The 25,561-nt window shown below is 43.9% G+C and overlaps 1 protein-coding gene across 2 annotated transcripts in view; it reads left to right on the forward strand.

Moving 5' to 3' along the window:
* Positions 1-10,463: 10,463 nt before the first annotated feature.
* The window catches only part of SF3B1 (splicing factor 3b subunit 1), a 213,056-nt gene continuing 197,958 nt past the window's right edge, over positions 10,464-25,561 (forward strand). Inside the window, exon 1 of one of the 2 annotated variants that reach the window (XR_003857411.1) lies at positions 10,464-10,634. Coding sequence is in view for 1 of the 2 variants with exons in the window: in XM_029606052.1 (XP_029461912.1) it covers positions 10,607-10,634 (28 nt within the window). In the remaining variant the exon portion in view is untranslated. The remainder of the gene's footprint in view (positions 10,635-25,561) is intronic. The other variant, XM_029606052.1, reaches the window with a different exon arrangement.

Consider the following 25,561-nt stretch of genomic DNA (forward strand, 5'->3'; position numbering starts at 1 on the left):
TTGTAAGGAATTCCCCTGATTGTACTGCCATTATGACTGAGCGCACCGTTTCCATTCGGAAATGAGTAACCCGCAAATGATGATTGACGCCCTTGAGATCCAGGATGGGCTGAAAGGACCCTTCTTTCTTGGGTATGTTAAAATAAACAGAATAGCAGCCCATATTTTGCTGTGATTCAGGATCGGGGATCACAGCTTTCAGTTCCAACAGTCTTTGCAATGGAGTTTCCTGTGCTACCCTCTTCTGAGGGGAGTTGCATGGAGATATCATAAAGGCATCCAGAGGAATGTGAAGAAATTCTATAACATAGTCATCACGAACCACTTTGAGAAACTATTGATCCGATGTAATCTGCACCCACCTAATATAAAAGTGAGATAGGCGCCCACCTATTTCCTGCACCAACAGGTAAGCCCACAAATCTTCATTGAGAAGATAAAGGGGCTCCACTTCCAGAGCCTGCATCCTTTCGAGGCCTCCTATGGCGAAAGGACTGAGACCTACCGAAGGAGCAGGGTTTCTGGGAAGAAGTTCCCCTATAAGGACGAAATCGCTGATAGTCTCGAGAGCGGCCACGCCTGAAAAGTCTGAGAAACCAGCTTCTTATCCTCTGTCAAGCAAGGGACCTGGGCTTCCCCCCATCTATTTGCCATCTTTTCCAACTCACTGCCAAACAAAAGCAAACCCTTGAAGGGCAGCTTAGTGAGATTGGACTTAGAAATAGTGTCTGCTGACCAACTGTGCAGCCACAGATGCTGTCTAGCAGCTATGATAAAAGCAACTCCTCTGGCAGCTGTGTGAACCAAGTCACAGCCTGTATCAGCTAAGAAGGTAGCCCCTGGTTCTAACAGATCCGCTATCTGAAAAGGTGCTGCCAGAGTCTTGAGAAAGATGCAAGGTAGTTCGAGCTACTAGGGCACAACAAGAAGCAATTTGCAAATTCATCGCCACTGCCTCAAAGGCTTGCTTAAGGATAGCCTCAATTCTTCTATCCTGAGCATCCTTAAGAACTGCTTCTCCTTCCACCGGGATGGTGGTTTGCTTAATGACAGAACTGTTATTATTTGTGATAGTTGTGGGTGGATCCTTGGGGCGGTGGCAGATGACCACGCCCTTGGGGGAAGATCCCGAGAGGGACCACCGGTCAGGCTCAGAGTTGGGAGACAGACACACACTAGTTCTATTATTAGACAGTATACTGAACCACCAGAGATGGCAGTAGTGAGCTGGAATGCCCGGCTGGGCTGTAGTCCCTCAGGCACTGGAACAGCGATCCCAGGATGGCTGAGCTGTAGAGAAACTGTAGAGCTGTAGAGAAACTGAGATAGCGAGTAGGCAGAGTATGCAGAGTTCAGGAACAGAACCTTGATGGTAACACTCACACAATAGTCTCCTAGAACAGCCCCGGAGCTGGAATGAAGTAGGCCCTCGAGGAGCGAGTACCTGGTTCCAGGGAAAGCTCTGAGAGAGAGATGGTAACTCACTGGTGTTGTAGGCAGCGGTGACTTCCTGGCAGAAGTTATTCGGTAGCAGGTCCGGGAACGTGGGCCCTCGAGGAGCGAGTACCGTTTCCAGACTGCGACCTGAAAAGCAAGAGAGAAAGCGAGGCCCCCGAGGAGCGGGTACCCCTGGTAAAGTCCGAGGAGGCAGAGTAGCAAGGTAAGCGGAGAGCGAATCCCATCCGCAGCGATACCTGGAGGCAGCTAGGTAGGAAACCCTTTGCTAACTCGATTAGCTAGCAAAACAAGAGACCTTTAAATATCGGGTGAAGATGATGTCATCTCAGGGGGATGCCCCTGAGGTTCGAGCCTCAGCTGGTACTTGAGTCGGGGCCGCGTCGCGCGCGCCCTTAGGCCTCAGGAGAAACATGGCGGAAGGCAGCGTCTAGCTGGTCCGGGAATGCCAGAGGAGGTCGGCAAGATGACACCACGGCAGCCAAACTTCCATCGACTAAAGAGGGAGTCGCCAAAGAGGTAAGGTGGGCGGAGTGGAGACGTCAGGCAGCGACGGTCGCAACAAGAACACACCGAAGCATCCACCTTTGGGAAATGCAACTGCTCTCTTATCTTCTGATCCAAGGAGTATAAACCCGCTAAGGCGCGCACCCCATTCAAGGTCAATCAACTCTTGAATTGTATCCAGGAGGAGAAAGAAACATGAAGCCTTGTGTAGGGTAACCAATATGGGGTCCTTCTTCTGCACACCTGAAGAGTTACTCCCAGCCATTCTGAGGGTCTTCAAAGTCTGAGAGATCAGGCTTGGCAACTCATCTCTTTGAAAGAGACAGAGAAGAGTTCTATGTGGCTCCAAATCTGGGGGAATCTCCCCTTCTTCAACAGGAGAGCCACCACAATTATCATCAACGTTATCTTGATCCACATCCATTCAAACATTTTCAGGATGTGCTGCGCCATAGCATTTGCCCATGGTGGCAGACACAAGGGAACTCTGACTGCACGAACCTAAAGTAGCAGGCATTGCTGACTCATAGAGATACCCCTGTAGAAGGTCTGTAATTCCTGGAAGAATTCCACCCAGGAAAAGGAGGATGGCACTATACTAGGCCCCACAGACCCTAACCTGACATCCCAAGAGTGAGTCTCTCCTGAAGATGATCAGCCAGTGGATCAACCAAAGGAGGTGATACCCCTGTTGTGTCACCTCTGGTATCACTTTCCTCAGATCCTAAGGATGGACCAGAGTTGGCAAAATCAGCAGGAGGCAAATCTCCACAAGCATCCAGGCAGTGCTGACATAGGCTTGCAGAAATCTCTGGCTGTATCGCCCTAATGAGGCATGCAGCACAAATAGCTAAGCACTTAGACTTCTTTGCTGCTGGTGCCGTGGTTGGTATGCACTGAATACACATGTACAAACACATGCTTGACTAGATGCACAAAATATGCATCTAGAAAGGACACCCAGCAACAAGCGCAAAGAGTGCGCCTAACTAGATGCACAAAATGTACATCCAGAAAAAGCACTCAGCAACATGTGCCCAACAGGAGACATGGATCTAGATGTACGAGGAAGCTCGTAGGCACATGCCGACAACACACAAAAAATGCACAAATTAACTGCTGAGGCCTACCACGCGCCAGGAAGGAGAAGCCTGAGAATGAGGCCTAGCCAAAAGTCTGCTCAACTCACCATGCCTGAGGTGCCTCACAGAACTCCCCAGAGGTGAGAGCGGGAGAAGCCAAATACTGAGGAGGAAGACCTGGTAGTTAGAATCTTCACTAAAAACAGTTCCTTTCTTCGTTTTTTTTTTTTAATATGAAGTAAACATTTTTTACCTGAGCTCAGCCCTTGGCTGAGAGCAGGAATGGGTCCCAGCTATGGGGGAGAGGGCAAAAGCTTCCACTGCCGAGCCTCTTTCAGCCTGTAATGGCTGAACTGAAGACTCTCTACTGAGGGAGGGCCCCAATGGAATCACCTCAGGAGACAAGTGGTGCTATATTATCGTCTCGTCTTCTAGTTTTGTTTTTTGTTTTTTTTTTACAGGCAATCCCCAGCAGGGAAATGCATGTCCACCATCTGCTAGAGATGGAGAATACTGGTGGGCCGACGTCAGGGCGGGACTATATATCTGTGATGTCAGTTTCTTACTCAGTCTCTTATTGCTGGCAGAGGTATATAACCCACTGGTGAGGAGTGACCTGCCTGAATGCAGAGGAAAAACAATTCTGTTCTCCAAAACAATTTCACAATATATATTTCTTATGCAAAGTAAGTCAATCAATCAATCTCTAGTAACTAACTGTCCCCACTGATACTCTGTGGTTCTGCCTGGGAAGGAAAGAACAAGAAAATCGAGTCTCTCTTAAAATTATATCCAATTACTCACACTTCACTGAGCAGCCCAAGCCAATCTCCCACTTTACACTGATAGATAGAAAATCCTGGCTCACTCCAGTCTTCCTGCATATGAATCCTTATCCTCCTCTGGCAGCCCAGATCAGGACAAAGGGCCAGTGCTTCCATTAAGCATAGTAGGCGGTCACCTAGAGCACCAAAATTATGGGGGCAGCAAAATCCAACCAGCATGAGGCCCAGAGGGGGAAAGTATAGGGTAAACGCCACTGACCCTAAACAGGATGTGCATAATGAGCTTGAGCTAGAGAAAGGCGGCTCAGGGAAGCCCAGGGAGCAAGGCTAGAGACAGGCGGCTCGGGGAAGCCACAGAGCAAGCCTAAAGACAGGCGGCTCGGGGAAGCCAGGGAGCAAGGCTTGATACAGGAGGCTTAGGGAAGCCACAAGACAGGGTGTGCAGGCCTAAAGCAATGCAAACATGGAGTTTGCAGTCATGTGATGATTTTGGCAATGTTATGAGACTGTTTTTCACACAAAGGAGAAAAGATTGTGTTTGTGTTAGGGTTGGGGACCCAGCTCGGCTGGGGAACTCCCACAGGAACAGTCCAGGACTTCAGGGACAGGCTAGACTAGGGTATCTTCTGCCTATACCAGCCACATTCCCTGCAGGCTGAGCCCTTGGGTTCTGGTGGCCGACAGGACTTGAACAAGGGAAAGACCTTACGCTAAAGCTGGACTGGAATCCGGAGTGGAGGCAGAAGTCAGGCAGGAACGAAGAGGCAGGCTGTAGGCTGATGCCAGACAGGACTGGAGCCAGGAGACAGAGGAGACTTGGGATGCAGGCTGCAGGGCTGGAGGCTGATGTCTGGTGTGTCTGAAGCTCAGGCAGAAACCAAGGTCTAGGATGGAACACTGGAACAAGACAGGAGTTATTGATACTAGTAAGCTTGAGATAGGCGCCTCGGAGAAGCCCAGGGAGCAAGGGTAGAGACAGGCGCCTCGGGGAAGCCCAGGGAGGAAGGCTAGAGACAGGCACCTCGGGGAAGCCCAGGGAGCAAGGCTAGAGAAAGGCGGCTCAGGGAAGCCCAGGGAGCAAGGCTAGAGACAGGCGGCTCGAGGAAGCCACAGAGCTAGCCTAAAGACAGGCGGCTCGGGGAAGTCAGGGAACAAGGCTTGATACAGGAGGCTTAGGGAAGCCGCAAGACAGAAGACTGCAGAGAGCCACAAAGAACACAAGGCAGGAAGGCTTTGGAAAGCCACAAGGCTCAAGGGGCCATGCAAGGAGCCAAGCAGACTCAGATTCAATGACAAGGCACCGAGTGTAGACTGAGGCAGGGCTAAATAGGCAGAGATCTGTTGATTCATGAAGTCACCAAGACTAGAGCTGGAAAGAGGGTAGAGGCAGCTCCTGAAGGACCTCTGGTGGTTGGGAGGTTGCATGACAGGCAGAATCACAACCGTTTGTTTCTTCATATCAGAGCACTGTCATTGCCTTCCAATATTTATTTATTTATTTATTTATTTATTTATTGTTTTTGTTATACCGAGTTTCATGACATGCATCACATCAACCCGGTTTACAATTAACAGAGTGTGTAAAGCATAACGTAACGTAAACAATGTTCTCAATAAACGTAAACAATGTTCTCAATAAGAACCTTGAACTTTAGATATAGTGGATCAGATAGAGGATGTGAGAAAGTTACAATAAAATAGGGAAATTAACTTGGAGCTGGAAGAGGGGAGAGATAGAACCGAGCAATATTTACATTTCAGCCTATTAATGTAATAGAGTAGCAGAGTGAGTAAATAAAATATGTGAGTAACTGAGGCAGTACATCACTATGAAACGGTACTTAAATAATCAAATGTATAAATACATTTCAGCCTATTAATGTAATAGAGTAGCAGAGTGAGTAAATAAAATATGCGAGTAACTGAGGCAGTACATCACTATGAAGTGGTACATAAATAATCAAATGCATAAATACGACAATGGTATGATAAAAGCACCGCAGGTATTGATGAGTGTCAATTTAAAGTTGGTTAATTCGTATTTAGGTCCAGTTATTGGATAATGGTTTGTGCTATTGAGTGGAGGTTTTATTCAAAGCTTGGAAATGCTTTTCTGAAAAGCCAAGTTTTTAGTCTTTTCCTAAATGTTAGAGAGCATGGCTCCTGTCTCAAATCTGGTGGGATAGAATTCCAGAGAGTTGGACCTGCTGAAGAGAAGGCTCTGAGACTCAATGATTTATGTTGGTAGGTTTTGGCCTTTGGAATTTGGAGTGACTCTTTGTAGTATTCCCTGATGGGCCTGGCGGAAGTGTGTTTTTTAAGCGGTATTTGTAGGTCGAGGTGCGTGTGTTGGTTAATAGTTTTGTATATGATGTTGATGGTTTTGTACATGATTCTGTAGTGGATCGGTAGCCAATAGAGGTTTTTGAGGATAGGTGAAATGTGGTCCATTTTCCTGGAGTTTGTAAGGACTCTGGCTGCAGAGTTCTGAACCATTTGTAGAGGTTTGGTGTAAGAAGCTGGGAGGCCTAGTAGTAATGAGTTGCAATAATCTAATTTGGAAAAGATTATTGCTTGCAGTATTGTTCTAAAGTCCTGGGCATGGAAAAGTGGTTTAATTCTTTTCAGAATATGTAATTTGTAGAAGCAGTCCCTGGTGGTTTGGTTAATGAATGGTTTGAGGTTGAGTCGATTGTCCAGTATGGCTCCTAAATCTCTTACGTGGGCTGTTTGAAGGAGTGTGGGTGGTTTTGGGAGTGTGTTATTGTTTTCCGGTGATATGATCAGGAATTCTGTTTTAGAAGCATTAAGTACAAGGTTTAGACTGTTAAGGAGAAGTTTAATTTCTAATAAGCAACTGTCCCAGAATTCCATTGTTTTTGATATTGATTCTTCTATGGGGATCACGATCTGTACGTCGTCTGCGAATAGGAAGTGCGAATATGAGAGGAGAACCTTGGACCAGATCTGTCCTTGGTAAAACTTTGTATCTAGCCTGAGGCTATCTATGAAATGGGTTTTGTTCTAACACCTGTTTTGATGATGGACTCTAATGAAAATATTCCAATGCGTTTGGACCTAGTGTTGTGTCCGTCGGTGCCCGACGCCCTCTCTCCGCCCTCCTTACCTCTCTGGCGCCTCCCTCTCCGTCCGCGGGAAGATTGGCTGCCGCGGCATTCTGCTGCCACTTGCCCTCGGGTGTTCCCGGACCGGCTCGATGCTGCAACCGCCATGTTTCCTGGAGGCCTAGGGGCACGAGGGTGGCCCCGATTGAAGTACCGGTATTGGCACAAACCTCGGGGGCGTCCCCTGAAGATGACGTCACCCGCGACGGATATTTAAGGTCTCAGTATTTGCTAACACATCGAGTTAGCAAGGATTGACAACGGACTCGCTTTGTCTGTCTAAGCTACTCTGCCTCCTCGGACTTACCAGAGGTTCCTGCTCCTTGGGGTCTCGCTCTCTCCTTGTTTTTTTCAGGTGACAGTCTGGAACCAGTACTCGCTCCTTGAGGGCCCTGATCCCAGACTCGCTTCGTATACTCTTCTGCCTGGAAGTCATCACTACCAACTATATCAGCTACATCAGTGAGTTACCATCGTTCTCTCTTAGCTTTCCCTGGAACCAGTTACTCGCTCTTCGAGGGCCTAAACTTTCCAGCTCCTGGGCTTCATTGGGACATTGTGTGAGTGTTACCATCAGGTTCGGTACATGAACTCTGCATATCCTGCCAACTCACTATATTTCAGTCTCTCTTCAGCTCAGCTTCCAGGGATTGCTTTTCCAGTATCCGAGGGACTTCAGCCCAGCCGGGCATTCCAGCTCACTACTGCCATCTCTGGTGGTTCAGTATACTGTCTAATAATAGAACTAGTGTGTGTTTGCCTCCTAACTCTGAGCCTGACCGGTGGTCCCTCTCGGGATCATTCCCCGGGGGGGTGGTCTTCTGCCAATGGTCCAAGGATCCACCCACAACTCTCCTATCTGATTGCTCCTCCCATCAGGTATCAGTTCCTGAACAGATTGCTACTCCTAGCATCAGATCAATAACAGATTGCTAACTCCCAGCATCAGATCAATAACACCTAGGCGACATCATTTGCATTCCACCAATTCTGTGTGTACAGGAGATGGCAATATCCAATCCAGATAAATGTTGGAACCTTATGGAACTAAATATTTAATGAAGTTTAACTCTGAGAAAAGGACTCTGTTATCCAGATGGCAGCTTTCCCCATGGACTACCTGAAAGCTTGTTTTTGAGAGCCTTGCTGCCAAAACTAATTGTCAGGTCTCTACAACTGTGACTTGTAAGCTAAGACTGAGTTCTTACTCAGCATAGTTGCTCCATAACATGAATGGAACTGTTTTGCTAATTATTCTGTTGAAAGACTTTTGGCCAATTAGTGAATGTTATCCGTTTTCTGCTAGAGTTGTGAATCGGAACCGGAATCGGTTCGGTTCCAGTTCAAATCTTATAATTTTTATCGTCCGGCCCGATTGTTTTTTTTGTTTATTGGCTGCGCCCGATCCGATAAACAAAAAACCCACCCTGACCCTTTAAAACTGACCCCTTAGCCTCCCCCACCCTCCCGACCCCCCCCAAAAACATTGGTCCAGTGGGGGCGCGGGGAGCAATCTCCCACTCTTGGGCCGTTGGCTGCGCTAATAAAAATGGCGCTGATGGCCCTTTGCCCTTACCATGTGACAGAGTATCCGTGCCATTTGCCGGCCCCTGTCACATGGTAGGAGCACTGGATGGCCGGCGCCATCTTTAAAAATGGCACGGGCATGGCCCCCACTGGACCACCAGGTAATTTTAAAACATTTTTGGGGGCTCGGGAGGCTGGGGGAGGCTAAGGGGTCAGTTTTAAAGGGTTGGGGTGGGGTTTTTTTTATCGGGCCATCGGCACCATTTTTATTAGTGGTAGCCGACGGCCCGAGAGCGGGCGATCGGTCCCAGGGCTTCCACTGGACCACCAGGTGATTTTAAAACATTTTGGGGGGGGGTTTGGGAGGGTGGGGGAAGGTAAGGGATTAGTTTTAAAGGGTCAGGGTGGGTTTAGGGATTGTTTTGGTGTGCCGGTTTTCCCACCCTCCCCCCAAATAACTCCCGTTAGTGGACACAAACCCGATTAACGATTTTTCACGATAAATCGGGGGAATTTCTATTGTATCGCACTCTTTAATGATTTTTGACGATTTAAAAAAATATCGGACAATATTTTAAATCGTCAAAAAACGATTCACATCCCTATTTTCTGCCATCATATCTCACAGAGACATCTATGAGACTTTTTAGGTTTTGTCTGTCATCCACCAAAAGGGGCTTTGCTGGACAGATCCCTGGACTTATGCAGTACCATGGAAGGTGAGAACACTGACTTAATTACCTTTCAGATGGGCTAATTTAATTTTGCACTGCGTATTCCTAAATGCAAAATTGAGGTTAAGGATAAAGTTTAAGCTCTGCTTATCTTACATGACAGGGCAAGAGTTGTAAAACTAATACTGCCAAAGAAGGGAGCACTGTGCTGGATAAGTTGGGGGGGGGGGGGGGGTGGTGCATGACTGAAGGTTTGCCTACGGTGCCAAATGCTCTTGCACCAGCCCTGCAAACAGCTCCTTCCTGTCTTCCAGTTTCTTCACTCAAATTCAGATCTTCTAATTTCAAGAACTCCTCCAGAATTCCCAAGAGCCTCTCACAATTCTAGCTCCAATTCAATATCTCTTCCCTGTGCTTCGTGGAAGGCATTTTGATATATATCCCATACAGATTATATTACTTTTTTTGGGGAAGTAATCTGCTATCACTCACCAAAAACACATCTATCCCTTAGACTTCGCATCATTAGAAGGTTCCCAATGTTAACCAATGCACTTAATTTAACCTATAGTAGGGCCTAAGGAGCCTCACAATTGGGAATACCCATGCATGCTCAGAGAAAAACATAAGGTGTTTCTGAATTCTAGAGAGCACATTTAGGTCGGTGGCATTGGATGATGTCACCACTTACGTGGCTAGTTTATCCCACTGTCCATGGAGAATACTTATTTACAGGTAAGCAACTCTAGCAGGGCCAACACAAAAGTATTTGGTGCTCTAGGTGAACCTTCAGTCATGCACCCTTCCCTTACCTATTGGGAGCAGCCCCAGCATGCCACTCTCTTCTTTGGCAGTATTGGTTCTAGGCCCTTGCGCTGGAAAGAATTTACCAACCCTGAAACTTTGGCACTCTAGTTGGGCTGACAGAAGAAATAGCCCTGAATTTCGGTTTATCAAGGCCCCTGCATTTTTTTTTTTATATGTAACATTTGCAGGCTGTCTTTAATTGCTTTATATACTGGGTTTATGCGCCTTATAGTAAATTACATTTATAAACTCCTACATCTTTCTTATTGAAGGGGATTATTTATTTTTGTATTTGTCATATTTAGAACACACGTTTCCCAAAATTCCACATGTAATTTTAAAAGCTGCATCAATTAAAACGGCATAAACCAGCGTCAATCTGAGTTTGTTTTGAAAGGCAGTGTTGATTCTTTTTCGCGTGAACCTTGCCTACACCGAATCCAGATGCTGAACTCCCAGAGCACAGGAAGGAGGAAGGGGAGGGAAAGATAATCACCCACACACCGACTCGCAGCGGCTCAGCCGTGCGCGGCGCAGACGCACTCCAACTAGCCCGCGGACATGCAAGTGCGCCTGCGCCGACCCCGCAGCACCCAGCGGAAATTGCTGGTCCCTGCAGTTGTATTGCAGTTACGCTCTTCAAAATGGCGAAGATAGCCAAAACACACGAAGGTAAGAGGTGCGCAGGGCGAGGTAGGGAGAGCGAGAAGCTTGTTCCCCCGGGAGTGGGAGGCTCGGACGGGCGGGTGATTGATAAGCATGTCCGCAGCTGGGTCGGGTAGGGGCTCTGGGACCGCTCCATTTGGGGAACGGACAGAGCTGGGCCGCTGCTCTATGTAATGGCGGCCTTGCGCACCTTCTCGTTGTGGGTCCGGAGCCTTGAGAGGGTCGGTGGGGGCGAGGCGGCGAAAACTCTGCCCTTCGCTAGTTGAACCTGGAAGGAGGTGCGGCCCCCTGGAGGGGGGGAAGTGACTCCACGGCCGTCTAAATACCTTCTGGGAAGGTCGCAGGCCTGGCCCGGTTAGCAAGAGAACAAGTAACAAATAGATTCAGTTCTTAGTCTCAATTGAATGACAGCGTTTTAGTAGAATTCGCCGCTGGCGTTTGTATGTTAGCTTTCGTCGATAGGAAATAGTATTTCACGTTGTCGTGCTATGATGCCTTTGTTTACGTTTGCTTTTCAATCTGAATATTTCACCTCTGCCATAAATTATGGTTGCACATCAATTGTAGTTGTTATAGATCTTAGCTATATTTTTATATTACTATTTAGGGGTTTATCGAAAATCATTATGCTGTATAATTCTTAAAAAAAAAAATAGAAAATGTTCTTGATTGATTTGCTTCTTTCAAGAGTTTAACAGTGAAAGCGTCTAAATATCCAATTTCTATTTCTGCATCACTTTTCCCCTAACTTGCCCGATAAGTTATGGAGTATCTTAGCCTGCCTGTCTTTCCAAAAACACTAAAATGAATTTGGTGCTGTACTTTTCAATATCGGCTTTGTCTTTGATGTTCTATTTCTGTCACGGCACTGGAAGAAATTTTGTACTTCAGCGTTTGTACTTTGTGTATAATTAATTACAAATGTCAATTACTAATTGATGGGCAGGCAATATAGGCTGTATGACCGTTTTCTACTGTCAGTTTTTATGTAAAGAATGTTATGTATTGATCCATTGTTAACATGTTAACTTTAACAAATAACGAACTGTTTATAATAAAAAAAAAATCTATACAGTTTTTTAAAGCCTTTAGTTTTTTTAGTTGAATTTCAGGCACTGAACTTTTTTTTTTTTTTTTTTGCCACTTAACATTTTAGCATATGGCATTCAAAACTATTATAATATATATCTTATTTTTTTCTGGGATACTGTTTCCAAATGGATAGTTTTGCATATCCCATATAATAGGAATGAACCTCACTTGAAAGCCCTGCCCATGTATTTTGGGTATGATCTCAGTCTCTATAAATGTATTGCTACTAGTACTCTTTTTAATACTTGCATTGTGCCAAAGAGAGCTTCCTTCTGGAACCTGTGGGTGTAATATATACAGGTACTTGGAAGCTTTTTAATTAGACCAGTGTTACCCAGTTTCTGTGAGGAGCATATAAGCCAATGCAAAACAGTGTGCTCAGTCTAACGCACTGGTTAACCTATGGTCGGATGTGCGTTTTGGACACAAATCCACAACCCCCTATGCTATAAGAGGATTAGTGCGTCCAGAACGTACATCCACAACCCTATATGCTATAAAGGGATAAACACATCCAAAATGTGCGTCCAACCCCCTGCGAAGCTAATAGTACTCATCACGTATAAATTCATGTTGAGGCTATTAGCTAGTTTCCCTGATGCAAAAAAGTGCGCCCAAAGTGCACATCTTTACCCTCAGAAATTAAATACCTTTTTGTACTTCCTCCAACTTAATATTTATTTATTTATTTAAGGCTTTTCTATACCAAATTTCTTGATGCAGATCAAATCAACTCGGTTTACATTGAACAAAAGTTTTAACAATAACGTAGCCAATAAACATATTACAAGAGGCAGATATTGGCAGAGTCAAAAGTTACATTATAACAAGGGTGAGCAACTGGGGATTAGGAAAAGAGAGGGGGGAAAACAAGAGTATACAACAATAGGAAACTTTATACAGAGAGTGAGGGTGGCTAGTATAGCCAATCTCTAAGGATACTTCTAAAAATTAAGACATCTATGCGATTTAATGAGTGATTATGTGAAGCGTAACGAAAACAGTACATTAAAAGTTCAGTGATGTAAAATTTGGTCTAGGTGCATGGAAAGGATGATATTAAGTTGGAGGAACAAAAATGAGAAGAATGTTTAAAAAAAAAAAAAAAAAAAAAAGTGTGCTGTGATCAGGTTAGGAAAAGGGACGCTCGTAAAATTGAGCATCTGTTTTTTTAACCTGCTGACATACCTCTCCTGGGCACCTGCTGCCGAGGAGGTGCTAGAGGCGTACAGTATCCCGTAGCACTTCATTTTTACAGTGGCAGCTGATTTAAATATTAAATTGGGTGCCCTGGAAGAGGTCAATCGGCATTGAAGAGCGGGTGCTCAATCACGAGTGCCCGTTTTCCCTGTGCAGATAATGTATCGGCCTGATAGTGTGTTATGAGTTGAGTGCTATAGCATATGACATAAGTTATGTAAGAAAAATAAACAGTTATAAATTATGTTCCTAAAGGGCACTTAAAATATAGGATAGGCTGGATAGCTATAATTTTTGGTTAGTAAATTTCTTTAGTGTATGTATAGTCATCTAGCCAAGTAATTTGCCGTTGGTCAATGACTTCCTTAACTCTCCAGTGATAAATTTTCCATTATAAAAAGTAAAGGAAAAGAGCACATATGGCAGGAAGCCAAGCCAATCAGGTATTCAGGATATCCCCTGTATACAAATGTAGGATACATCATGCATGTTCTTTAGGGATATCCTAAAAATCTGCCTGGCTGGGGCATGGAGGACCAGGTTGAGCAACCAAATTTCAAAACTACTACTTAATCTCTAGACACTGGTGTTTATCCATCTGGTTTGTATCATCCATTATGACTGTTAATACTCCTAAATCTTTTCTAGTCTGGTCAAGATCTCTTTGCACATTCAACATTAGTAGGTTTTGTGGATTAGCCAGGCTGCTGCTGCACAGCAGTTAGATTCCAATCTACTTATCCCAAGAATAAGCAGTGGATTTCTGTAACTCTACCATTAATAATTGGTTAATGGACAATTCCTCCAGGAACGTGTTCAAACAGTTTTTAAATGCAGCTACACTAATACCTTTCACCTCATCCTCTGGTAGTGAATTCCAGAGCTTAATTATTTGAGTTTTAAATGTATTACCTAGTAACTTCATTATGTGTCCCCTGGTCTTTGTAATTTTTGAAAGAGTAAACAATTGATTAATGTTCATTCCATTCCACTCATTATTTTATAGACCTCTACTATTATATTTCCTTTCAGCTGTCTCTACTTCATGCTAAACAGTCCTAACCTCTTTAGTCTTACTTCATAGATGATTTGTTCCATCCCCTTTATTATTTTAATTGCCCTTTTCTGTACCTTTTCTAAATTTGCTATATCTCTTTGAGATGTGGTAACCAGAACTGCGCACGATTCTCAAGATGAGGTTGCACCATGGAGTGATACAGAGGCATTATGATATTCTCCGATTTATTCTCCATTCCTTTCCTAATAACGTTTTGTTTGTTTGTGTTTTATATACCGTCATTCGCTAAAGCCATCATAACAGTTTACAAAATTTAAATTGTAACTCTCTTAACAATTGTGGAAAAAATATAACAATGTGCATATTAAACAGAGGTTAAACGTTTCAAGTCCAGAAAGTATCATTATGTGGGAAGAGGAGGGATTGTTCTGGTTGGAGAGAAGTTATTTGAGGTTTTTGGATGAAAGTTCGATTGGGAGTTAGGATGTTCAGAAGTATGAAGGTCAGTGTAGAATTTGCAAAACAGCAATGTTTTTAGGTCTTTTTTGAACGTTTTGAGGTTGGATTCTCAGATCTTTAGGTAGGGAGTTCCAAAATTTAGGGGAGGCAATGGAAAAGGCTCTTTCTCTTGTTGTTAGATGTGCATCTCTGATGGGGGGGGGGGGGATGTTTTTAAGCATCCTGAGTTGTTTGAACGTAGGTTTCTTTGAGGATTCTGGGGGGTTATGTTTAAGCCATAGTCCATGATTATCATTGTTTAGAATTTTATGAATGATGGTCATTGATTTGTAGCATTCTTTTTGCTTTCTTGGCTGCTGCTGCACATTGAATAGAAGATTTCAATGCATTTTCAATGATACCTAGATTCTTTTCCTGAGTCGTGACTCCTAATGTGAAAACTTGCATTATGTAGCTATAATTTGGGATACTCTTTCCTAAGGGCATCACTTCGCACTTGTTCACATTAAATTTCATTTGCCATTTGCATGCCCAGTGTCCCAGTTTTGTAAATTGTCACAATCCTCTTGCAATTTAACAATTTTGAATAACTTTGTCATTGGCAAATTTGATCACCTCAATTGTTCCCATTTCCAGGTCATTTATAAATATATTAAAAAGCAGTGGTCACAGAACAGATCCCTAGGGCACTGCACTATTCACTTTTTTTTCATTGGGAAAATTTACTATTTAGCCCTACTCTGTTTTCTATCTTTTAACCAGTGGGCAATTCACAATAGGACGCTGCCCCCTATTCCGTGACTCTTGAATTTCCTAAGAAGTATCTTATGAAGGATTTTATCAGATGCTTTCTGGAAATCCAGATACACTATATCAGCTGGCTCACTTTTGCCCATGTTTGTTTATGCCTTCAAAAAAATTACTAAATCCACGTCTGCTTTATCCCATTAACCTATGCTTATCTATGTGTTCAGCTGTTTTGTTCTTTTATGATAGCTTCTACCATTTTGCCTGGCACAGACATCTGTAGTTTGGATCGCACCTTGATACCTTTTTTAAAAATTGGCATTTCATTTGCGATCTTCCAGTCTTCAGGTACCATAGACAATTTTACTGTTAGTTTAAAAATTTCTAATAGCAGGTCCACAATTTCATGTCTGTTCTTTCAGCACTCTAGGATGTATACCATCTAGTCCAGGTGATTTACTACTCTTTGGTTTGTCAATTTGCCCTAGTATATATTCAAAGTTCACTGAGATTTGTTTGTTCTACTGAATCATCACCTCTGAATATCATTTCTGGCATGGATATTTATTTATTTATTTATTGTTTTTGTTATACCGAGTTTCATGATAGGCATCACATCAACCCGGTTTACAACCCGGATATATCTCTAAACTAATACCACACTCAATTTTCTGATCCACATCATAAACTGACTAAATCAAAAACCCAAAACTTCATTTTTTAAATTTTAATTTCATTTTCAAGGAGGAAAAGACGTCAGATGCCAGATTGACTTTTCAAAAATAGTCATTCTGGTAAAGGGCAAAATCATTAGTCTAAAAAGCCTCCTCTTTTTATTTTTTACCAATTTTACCTTTTATTTTAAATTTTCTTTCTTTTTTTTGTTACTTAAAAAGGAACACTAGAGATGCTATTCTTCCCATGTGCAATTCTCTAATTGTATTCTTTTAAAATTTTACAAAGGCTATTTCTATTTTCATACTTACCGGTATTTCTCCAAAAATGGAAACTGTTTTGTAAAGACCACTGTTTCAAACAATTCAAACTATATAAGTGAGAGCACATGGTACTTCTCTTAGCTCATTTGAGATTGTTGGAGTGCTTTTGCTTCAAGTCTGATAATTCATATGAGCAAAAATTCCATTATAGTCCTCTTAACACAAACTCCAACAAGCTGGCCAGTGTTTCACCTTAACGGCTGCGTCAGGGAGATTTTACTGAACAGTTTCTAAAAATAAACACAATCAAAATTTAAAATCTAAAAAGCTTTTCTCGCCCACTGGCGCCGCCCCCCCCCCCCCCCCCCCCCAATGGACTAACCTTCAACAATGCTGTTTTCCTAAAAAAAATCCATATGATGCTTAATGGTAATCTAAATCTACCTCCATTTTAAACAATGTTTGAAAGGCAGCAGCTTATATTGTAATGCTATCCAAAGCCTTAATGTTCTATTGCAAGAGTCAGTTGTCACTCAAACTGCTGACCAATAACATTCGACTTTCGTCGCGCTTCTGAACAATCTGGTTCTATTCATTTTCAATCTATTGAAACTCGCGAATGGTGCTCTTAATAGACTCATTAGATGTTCCAGAGATATACCTACTTGTATCAATTGGATAACCTAACTGAATTTCAAAAGACTGTAATATTGATTATAAAAAATGAAACCATTCAGTCCTTGTGGAACATCGAAGTTGCTTCAAAAACAAAAGAACAGAAGAGCCAATGGTCTCACACTGTATAGAATATAACCACAGTTTTGAAGATCTATGTTTTTTTTGTGATATGGTTGTACATCATCTGTGGGGTGGTGATACAGAAAAGTGCTTATTACAGCAAGAACAAAGATGGATTTATGAACTTGGTAGCATTGATCCACAAGGATTGAATACAAGCATTGAATGGATTCATTTTTTATAATAAATATTAATCTTTTGAAATTTAAATTTGTAACCTATCACTTAAATCATCTATTGTACCTGAAGATTTGAGGGTGGCTAATGTAACCCCAATATTTAAAAAGGGCTTCGGGGTGATCCGGGAAACTACAGACCAGTTAGCCTGACTTCAGTGCCAGGAAAAATAGTGGAAAGTGTTCTAAAGATCATAATAAACTTGTAGTTTGTAAAAGCACAAGGACTGCTTTTACAAGCTACAAGTTCTAAAAAGGCTCAAACCCCTCCTTCATTTCAATGATTTTGGGACAGTCCTCCAAACCATGCTCTTTGCCAAGATAGACTACTGCAACGCCCTCCTCCTTGGTCTCCCCATCTCCACCACCAAACCACTACAGATGCTCCAGAACGCGGTTGCCAGAATCTTGACTAACACCAACCGTGGAGATCACATCACACCCATCCTCCGGAACCTGCATTGGCTCCCAATAAATTACAGAATCTTACATAAGTCCCTCACCATAATCCACAAACAGCTACAGCTCGACCTTCAGAACATAAGAAAATGCCATGCTGGGTCAGACCAAGGGTCCATCAAGCCCAGCATCCTGTTTCCAACAGTGGCCAATCCAGGCCATAAGAACCTGGCAAGTACCCAAAAACTAAGTCTATTCCATGTAACCATTGCTAATGGCAGTGGCTATTCTCTAAGTGAACTTAATAGCAGGTAATGGACTTCTCCTCCAAGAACTTATCCAATCCTTTTTTAAACACAGCTATACTAACTGCACGAACCACATTCTCTGGCAACAAATTCCAGAGTTTAATTGTGCGTTGAGTAAAAAAGAACTTTCTCCGATTAGTTTTAAATGTGCCCCATGCTAACTTCATGGAGTGTCCCCTAGTCCTTCTACTATCCGAAAGAGTAAATAACCGATTCACATCTACCCGTTCTAGACCTCTCATGATTTTAAACACCTCTATCATATCCCCCCTCAGTCGTCTCTTCTCCAAGCTGAAAAGTCCTAACCTCTTTAGTCTTTCCTCATAGGGGAGTTGTTCCATTCCCCTTATCATTTTGGTAGCCCTTCTCTGTACCTTCTCCATCGCAATTATATTTTTTTTTAGATGCGGCGACCAGAATTGTACACAGTATTCAAGGTGCGGTCTCACCATGGAGCGATACAGAGGCATTATGACATTTTCCGTTTTATTCATCATTCCTTTTCTAATTCCCAACATTCTGTTTGCTTTTTTGACTGCCGCAGCACACTGAACCGACGATTTCAATGTGTTATCCACTATGACACCTAGATCTCTTTCTTGGGTTGTAGCACCTAATATGGAACCCAACATCGTGTAATTATAGCATGGGTTGTTTTTCCCTATATGCATCACCTTGCACTTATCCACATTAAATTTCATCTGCCATTTGGATGCCCAATTTTCCAGTCTCACAAGGTCTTCCTGCAATTTATCACAATCTGCTTGTGATTTAACTACTCTGAACAATTTTGTGTCATCTGCAAATTTGATTATCTCACTCGTCGTATTTCTTTCCAGATCATTTATAAATATATTGAACAGTAAGGGTCCCAATACAGATCCCTGAGGCACTCCACTGTCCACTCCCTTCCACTGAGAAAATTGCCCATTTAATCCTACTCTCTGTTTCCTGTCTTTTAGCCAGTTTGCAATCCACGAAAGGACATCGCCACCTATCCCATGACTTTTTACTTTTCCTAGAAGCCTCTCATGAGGAACTTTGTCAAATGCCTTCTGAAAATCCAAGTATACTATATCTACCGGTTCACCTTTATCCACATGTTTATTAACTCCTTCAAAAAAGTGAAGCAGATTTGTGAGGCAAGACTTGCCCTGGGTAAAGCCATGCTGACTTTGTTCCATTTAACCATGTCTTTCTATATGTTCTGTGATTTTGATGTTTAGAACACTTTCCACTATTTTTCCTGGCACTGAAGTCAGGCTAACCGGTCTGTAGTTTCCCGGATCGCCCCTGGAGCGATCCCATTCAGATCCCATTCAGACTCCACACCTCTACAAGACCCATCAGAGAAGCGTACAAAGGAACCCTGCACGGCCCCACAACCAAAGCCACATGTCATACAGCCACTAAAGATCGTGCATTCTCGACAGTGGGACCTGCCATTTGGAATACCATGCCCCCTGACCTCAGACTGGAACCATGCCTGTTAACATTTCGGAAAAAACTCAAGACCTGGCTATTCCTTCAAGCCTTCCCTTAAAAGTTCCGAACCATGGAAAGTGCCACCTACCCATACCTCGCTATATATGTAGCTAGGCACCCCCCGTCCACAGTCTAAGTTTTTTTCTTTGTCTATCCTCAGTTCCTGCTACTTCAGCTCCCAAGTTCACTTCACCTTGTTTATTGTAACTTTGCTGCTTGTTAAATGGTTTTGTTAAAGTTATAACCCCCTTGTTCACCGATATGATTCATATCATGAATGTCGGTATGGAAGAGTTAAATAATCACAAACATTTAGAAAGACATGGTTTAATGGAACAAAGTCAGCATGGTTTTACCCAAGGCAAGTCTTGCCTCACAAATCTGCTTCACTTTTTTTTTTAAAGGGGTAGATAAAGGTGAACCGGTAGGTGTAGTGTATTTGGATTTTCAGAAAGCATTTGACAGAGTTCCTTGTTAGAGGCTTCTAAGAAAAGAAGAAAGTCATGGGATTGGTGGCAATGTCCTTTCGTGGATTACAAACTGGTTAAAAGACAGGAAACAGTAGGATTAAATGGACAGTTTCCTGGCTTGTAGCTAGATGGACTCAGGACCAATGGGTATAGTGTACTCCTGATAGCAGATGGGAGACGAAGTATGATTTCAAAGCTGACGTCAGCCTACATATACCCATGAGCATGCTCAGCTCTTCAATATTTCTCAGTCTCCCATAACAGATGTGGGCACTATTCCACGCTAGAATAGTGTTAACAATTACAGTAAAAAGAAATGTACCTTTAAGAAAGAGACCCGCTCTCCTGCGGTGAATCCTAAGGGTCCCTCCCCCAGTTGAGAATGCCTGAGGTGATTTCCAATATCCTTCAGAGGTGTGCCTTGGTCCCGGCATGGACTTAGGCCCCAGAGTGGCTTAAAGGCAGCAGGTGCGCATCCGAGCGCGGTGGTGAAGGTAAAACCTTCTCCCCCCGCAGCTGGAGACTGTCCGATACCCAAGCGGTAAGCGACAAGACCAGGTAAGAAGGCAATTATACTTTAAGGTCTCCGGTCTCCAGAACTCTGATCGCCGTACCGACTCTGCTTCCAGCGAGTTAGAATTCCAATCGAATCGGGCAGCCTTGGTTAGGCTAGACCCCGATCCGGTCCAAGGGTGTCCACACGTGGAGACCCTTAAGGGGGTCGCCATCTTGCCTCCCCTCGATGGTACACGCAGGATCTTCCGGCGGCCTATCTGCACAACTCTGAGCGGAGTGCACTTCCGAGCTGCGTGTACACGGGAGCGCCTCCAGGCGCATAACTAGGGCCGCACATAAATGCCGTGTGCATAACTACGGCCGCGCAAAAATTCTCGCACACAGTGAAGCTTGTGCGCCTAGGCATAGATTCAATGGCACCGATGTCTAAGAAGGCCAGAAGGCCCTCTCTTTGCACAGCCTGCCACATAAGAGCCGCGCAGACTGAATTGAAGTCCTGCCTGTGCCCGCGGTGTGAAGAACCCAGGGGGAGCGGACCCCCACCGTCGGAGGGGTCCAACACTACTGAGGATTGATCCCCAGACCTACGTATCTCAGCACAGCCTCCCCACAGGAGGACACCTCTGGGGCATAATGCCACCCCTCCCCTGGGATCAACATAGACCCAGGGAACCTCCTCTTGGGTGGAATTCTTCAAAGGGCTGCAAACAGCCTCCGCTGCGCACCAGGCTCAACCCAGGCCGGGAGCACAAGATCCTCCTGGCACTACTCGAAGGCCTCACCTAACCAAGAATTTTCCTATTAGGGGCCCAGACACTTCAGTGAGGAGAGTGACTCCCTGGAAGAAGGAGAAATTCCTCCAGGGATGGAACAATACTGAACCATGCTTCACTTCTTCTACAAGGATGAACTACCAGCCTTTGTTTCTCAGACTCCGAAGACACGGGGCATTCCGGGCACTGACCCTATGGCGGAACCAAAGAGGAACTCTATCTTGGTGCCCTCTCGTAAGGACTCGTGCTGCTGTCCTATGTTGGCTGACATGGAAAGTCCCGGAGCACCTGTGTTCCCGAAAGTGGATGCTATGGCCTGTATAGTTTCAAAGCAAGCAACGATTCCCGTTGACGGAGGAGCGGCCCTGAAGGACAGACGATTGGAGTCCATCCTTAAGCAGGCCTTCACAATAACAATGACACTGCAGATTGCTTGCTGCTGCGCACTGGTAGCACGTGCCTAATTACTCTACTCGAGAGTCGCAAATTCGGCCGGAAATACGATGGAATCTGCGTCATCCTTCCTCACTGACGCAAGCTCAGACCTAGTGCGCACCCCAGCCAGAGGAGTTGTCTCAGTAGTAGCAGCCAGAAGACAACTATGGCTACGAAATTGGTATGCGGATGCGACATCTAAAGCAAAACTCATGAGATTCTCCTTAAAGGATCTCCCTTGTTCGGAAGCGTTTTGGAAAAGTTAGCCAACAAATGGGACAAATCTCCAGTGCCCCGACTACCAGAAGATAGAGGTAAAAGACCCCAGCGTTCCTCCCCCAGAAGGACCTAGGGCAGAAGTTTGCAACGCTTTAGACCCTACAGGAATGCAGTCCCAGATACCTCGCCCTTCCGGAAGGAACCAGTCCTCCCAGAGCAGACACACCAAGAGGGGAACAGAACCAGGGGACAGGCTCCAGCCGTACCCCACATGAGAAGAGACCGGCCCATCCGCAGGAAGAAGCCATAAGGGTCGACTTGCCTTCTACCAAAGATGGGTCGATATAATGTCGGACAAATGGGTCCTAAATATCATTCGAGAGGGGTACTCTCCGGAATTCCGCTGCATCCATCGAGACAGTTATAAGATCACCCTGCCACTCCCACTCAAGTAGAAACCACATTAACATTAACTCCGTCTCCCATCTGCTGTCAGGAGTACACTATACCCATTGGCTCTGAGTCCATCTGTCTACACTAAGGAAAACGAAATTATCAGGTAAGTAATTTCTCCATTTTCTCAGAGGAAAAGGATACAGTGGAGTTCTTCAATGAATATATTTTATAAGTGATCTGGAAAGGAATACAAGTGAGGTAATCAAATTTGCAGATACAAAATTATTCAGAGTAGTTAAATCACAAGCAGATTGTGATAATTGCAGGAGGACCATGTGAAACTGGAAAATTGGGCATCCAAATGGCAGATTAAATGTAATATGGATAAGTGCAAGATGATGCATATAGGGAAAAACCCATGCTGTAGTTACACGATGTTAGGTTTTATATTAGGAGCTACCACCCAGGAAAGAGATTTAGGCGTCATAGTGGCTCAGTGTGAATAAAACGGAAAATATCATGCCTCTGTATCGCTCCATGGTGAGACCGCACCTTGAATACTGTGTACAATTCTGGTCACCGCATCTAAAAAAAAAAGATATAGTTAGAACATAAGAACTTGCCATGCTGGATCAGACCAAGGGTCCATCAAGCCCAGCATCCTGTTTCAAACAGGCCAAACCAGGCCTCAAGAACCTGACAAATACCCAAACACCAAGAAGATCCCATTCTACTGATGCCAGTAATAGCAGAGGCCATTCCCTAAGTCAACTTGGACTTCTCCAAGAACTTATCAAAACCTTTTTTATGTTTAAACTGTTTTATTGGTTTTTAGGATAACAAATACAACATCCTTGAGGAGGGCAGGATCCTTGGCCCTCCCCAGAACAAACCACCAACATACTTAGGTGTCAAAAAGTTCTCCCTCACCCCACAGTCTAGAAATCAGTGAGTTACATTATATCATTTTATATGATGACATCCATGTACTGCACCTTGGAATAGCTCACAGGTTAATCATTAACAACGAGGCTACGAGCATGAGGTGAAAGTGATTGAACATAGGGGTTGCCACACGGTAAGAAACCTCTGTCTGTGCTGAGAAGAGGTTCGCGATGCCAGACCTTCCATAGTCGTCATGGTATGCAAGCTATTTCTCCAGATTCAAAGGGACAGAGCATCTGGCGATCTCCAAATTGAAAGAATCACCTTTTCCCCACCAGACAGGTCTGTCGATTTACTATATATATAAAAAAAAAAAATGCTGTGGTTCTGAGGTGGACATGTGTTCGATATTAGAAGCCCACTGGAACGGAGATGGAGACTTTGTGGTTACTCAAGCCATAATTCGGGTGTGCTTTCGGCGGATAGCCAGGATCTCGAGCAATATGGGTTTTAGGGAACTCCAATTTAAATTTCTTAGTTGGGCTTATATATCCCCACAAGTGGCTTTCCACTTAACCATAGCTCCCTCAGTGAACTGTATCAAAGCCTTTTTTAAACCCAGCTACACTAACTGCCCTAACCACATCCTCTAGCAACAAATTCCAGAGCTTAATTGTGCGTTGAGTGAAAAATAATTTTCTCCGATTAGTCTTAATTGTGCTACTTGCTAACTTCATGGCATGCTCCCTAGTCCTTCTGTTATCCGAAAGTGTAAATAACCGATTCACATCTACTCATTTAAGACCTCTCATGATTTTAAAGACCTCTGTCCTATCCCCCTCAGCTGTCTCTTCTCCAAGCTGAACAGCCCTAACCTCTTCAGCCTTTTTTCATAGGGTAGCTGTTCCATCCCCTTTTTCATTTTGGTTGCCCTACTCTGTACCTTCTCCATCCCAACTATATCTTTTTGAGATGCGGTGACCAGAACTGTACACAGTTTTCAAGGTGCGGTCTCACCATGGAGCGATACAGAGGCATTATGACATTTTTCTGTTTTATTAACCATTCCCTTCCTAATAATTCATAGCATTCTGTTTACTTTTTTTGACTGTTGCAGCAGACTGAGTCAACAATTTCAAATTATCCACTATGATGCTTAGATTTTTTTTCCTGGGTGGAAGCTCCTAATATTGGATCTATCATTGTGTAACTACAGCAAGAGCATATTTTTCCTTATATGCAACACTTTGCACTTGTCCGCATTCAATTTCATTTGCCATTTGGATGCACAATCTTCCAGTCTTGCAAGGTCCTCCTGTAATGTGTCACAATCCGCTTGTGATTTAACTACTCTGAATAATTTTGTATCGTCCACAAATTTGATAACCTCACTTGTTGTATTCCTTTCCAGATCATTTATATATACACTGTTCACCCTTTTCCACTGAGAAAATTGACCATTTAATCTTACTCTGTTTCCTGTCTTTTAACTATTTTGTAATCCACAAAAGGATATCTCCTCCTATCCCATGACTTTTTTGTTTTCTTAGTTGTAATAGAGAAGTGTGACCAAAATGATAAAGGGGATGGAACAGCTGCCGTATGAGGAAAAACTAAAGAGGTTAGGGCTGTTCAGCTTAGAGAAGAGATGGCTGAGGGGGGAAATGATAGAGGTCTTTAAAATCATGCGAGGTCTAGAATGGGTAAATGTGAATCTGTTATTTACTCTTTCAGATAGTAGGATGACTAGGAGGCACTCCATGAAGTTAGCATGTACCACATTTAAAACTAATCGGAGAAAATCCTTTCACTCAACACACAGTTAAGCTCTGGAATTTGTTGCCAGGGGATGTGGTTAGTGTAGCTGGGTTTAAAAAAAGGTTTGGAAAAGTTCTTGGAGAAGTCCATTACCTTCTATTAATCAAGTAGACTTAGAAAATAGCCACTGCTGTTACTAGCATCAGTAGCATGGGATATTCTTATTTTTCGGTACTTGCCAGATACTTGTAGCCTGGATTGGCCACTGTTGGAAACAGGGTGCTGGGCTTGATGGACCCTTGGTCTGACCCAGTATAGCCATTTTCTTATGTTTTTTACTTCTCTGGAGCCTCAGCCAAGACATGATCAACCCATGGATTCTAATAAGGATAGAAAGCGTCTGGGAGATAAAACCCCAAAGAATCCTAATATTTCCAAAGAACTCACAGCGGTAACAATGGAATCATGAATGCATAAAGACTAGGGCAAAGCGCACGACTCTGCGCATGATGCAGGTTGCATCAGTCGACCAAAGCATGAAGCATCTGGTCTGATGAGGCATGAAACACAGTCACTCAACACACAAGTTGTCGATCTGTCCAAGGCAGGAAGATTCAACTCGTCTGACGCAAGAACTGCCGACACATGAAGCATCAAATAAGTCGCTCAAAAACATGCAGCGCCAGAGATGCATCGCTGCTGCAACAAGGAAACAACGTGTCGATCACATGACATATCACAGACCACAGCCCCACTCATCTCTTGTATGTAGGAAGGGAACTTAGACACAGTTGAAGCATAACAAGCCCAAGGATCAACCCACAGGAGGTAATCGGACACAATGGTGACCGGACCTGCAAA

The sequence above is a fragment of the Rhinatrema bivittatum genome, chromosome 6 (assembly GCF_901001135.1).
Source record: "Rhinatrema bivittatum chromosome 6, aRhiBiv1.1, whole genome shotgun sequence".
Classification (NCBI taxonomy): Eukaryota; Metazoa; Chordata; class Amphibia; order Gymnophiona; family Rhinatrematidae; genus Rhinatrema; species Rhinatrema bivittatum.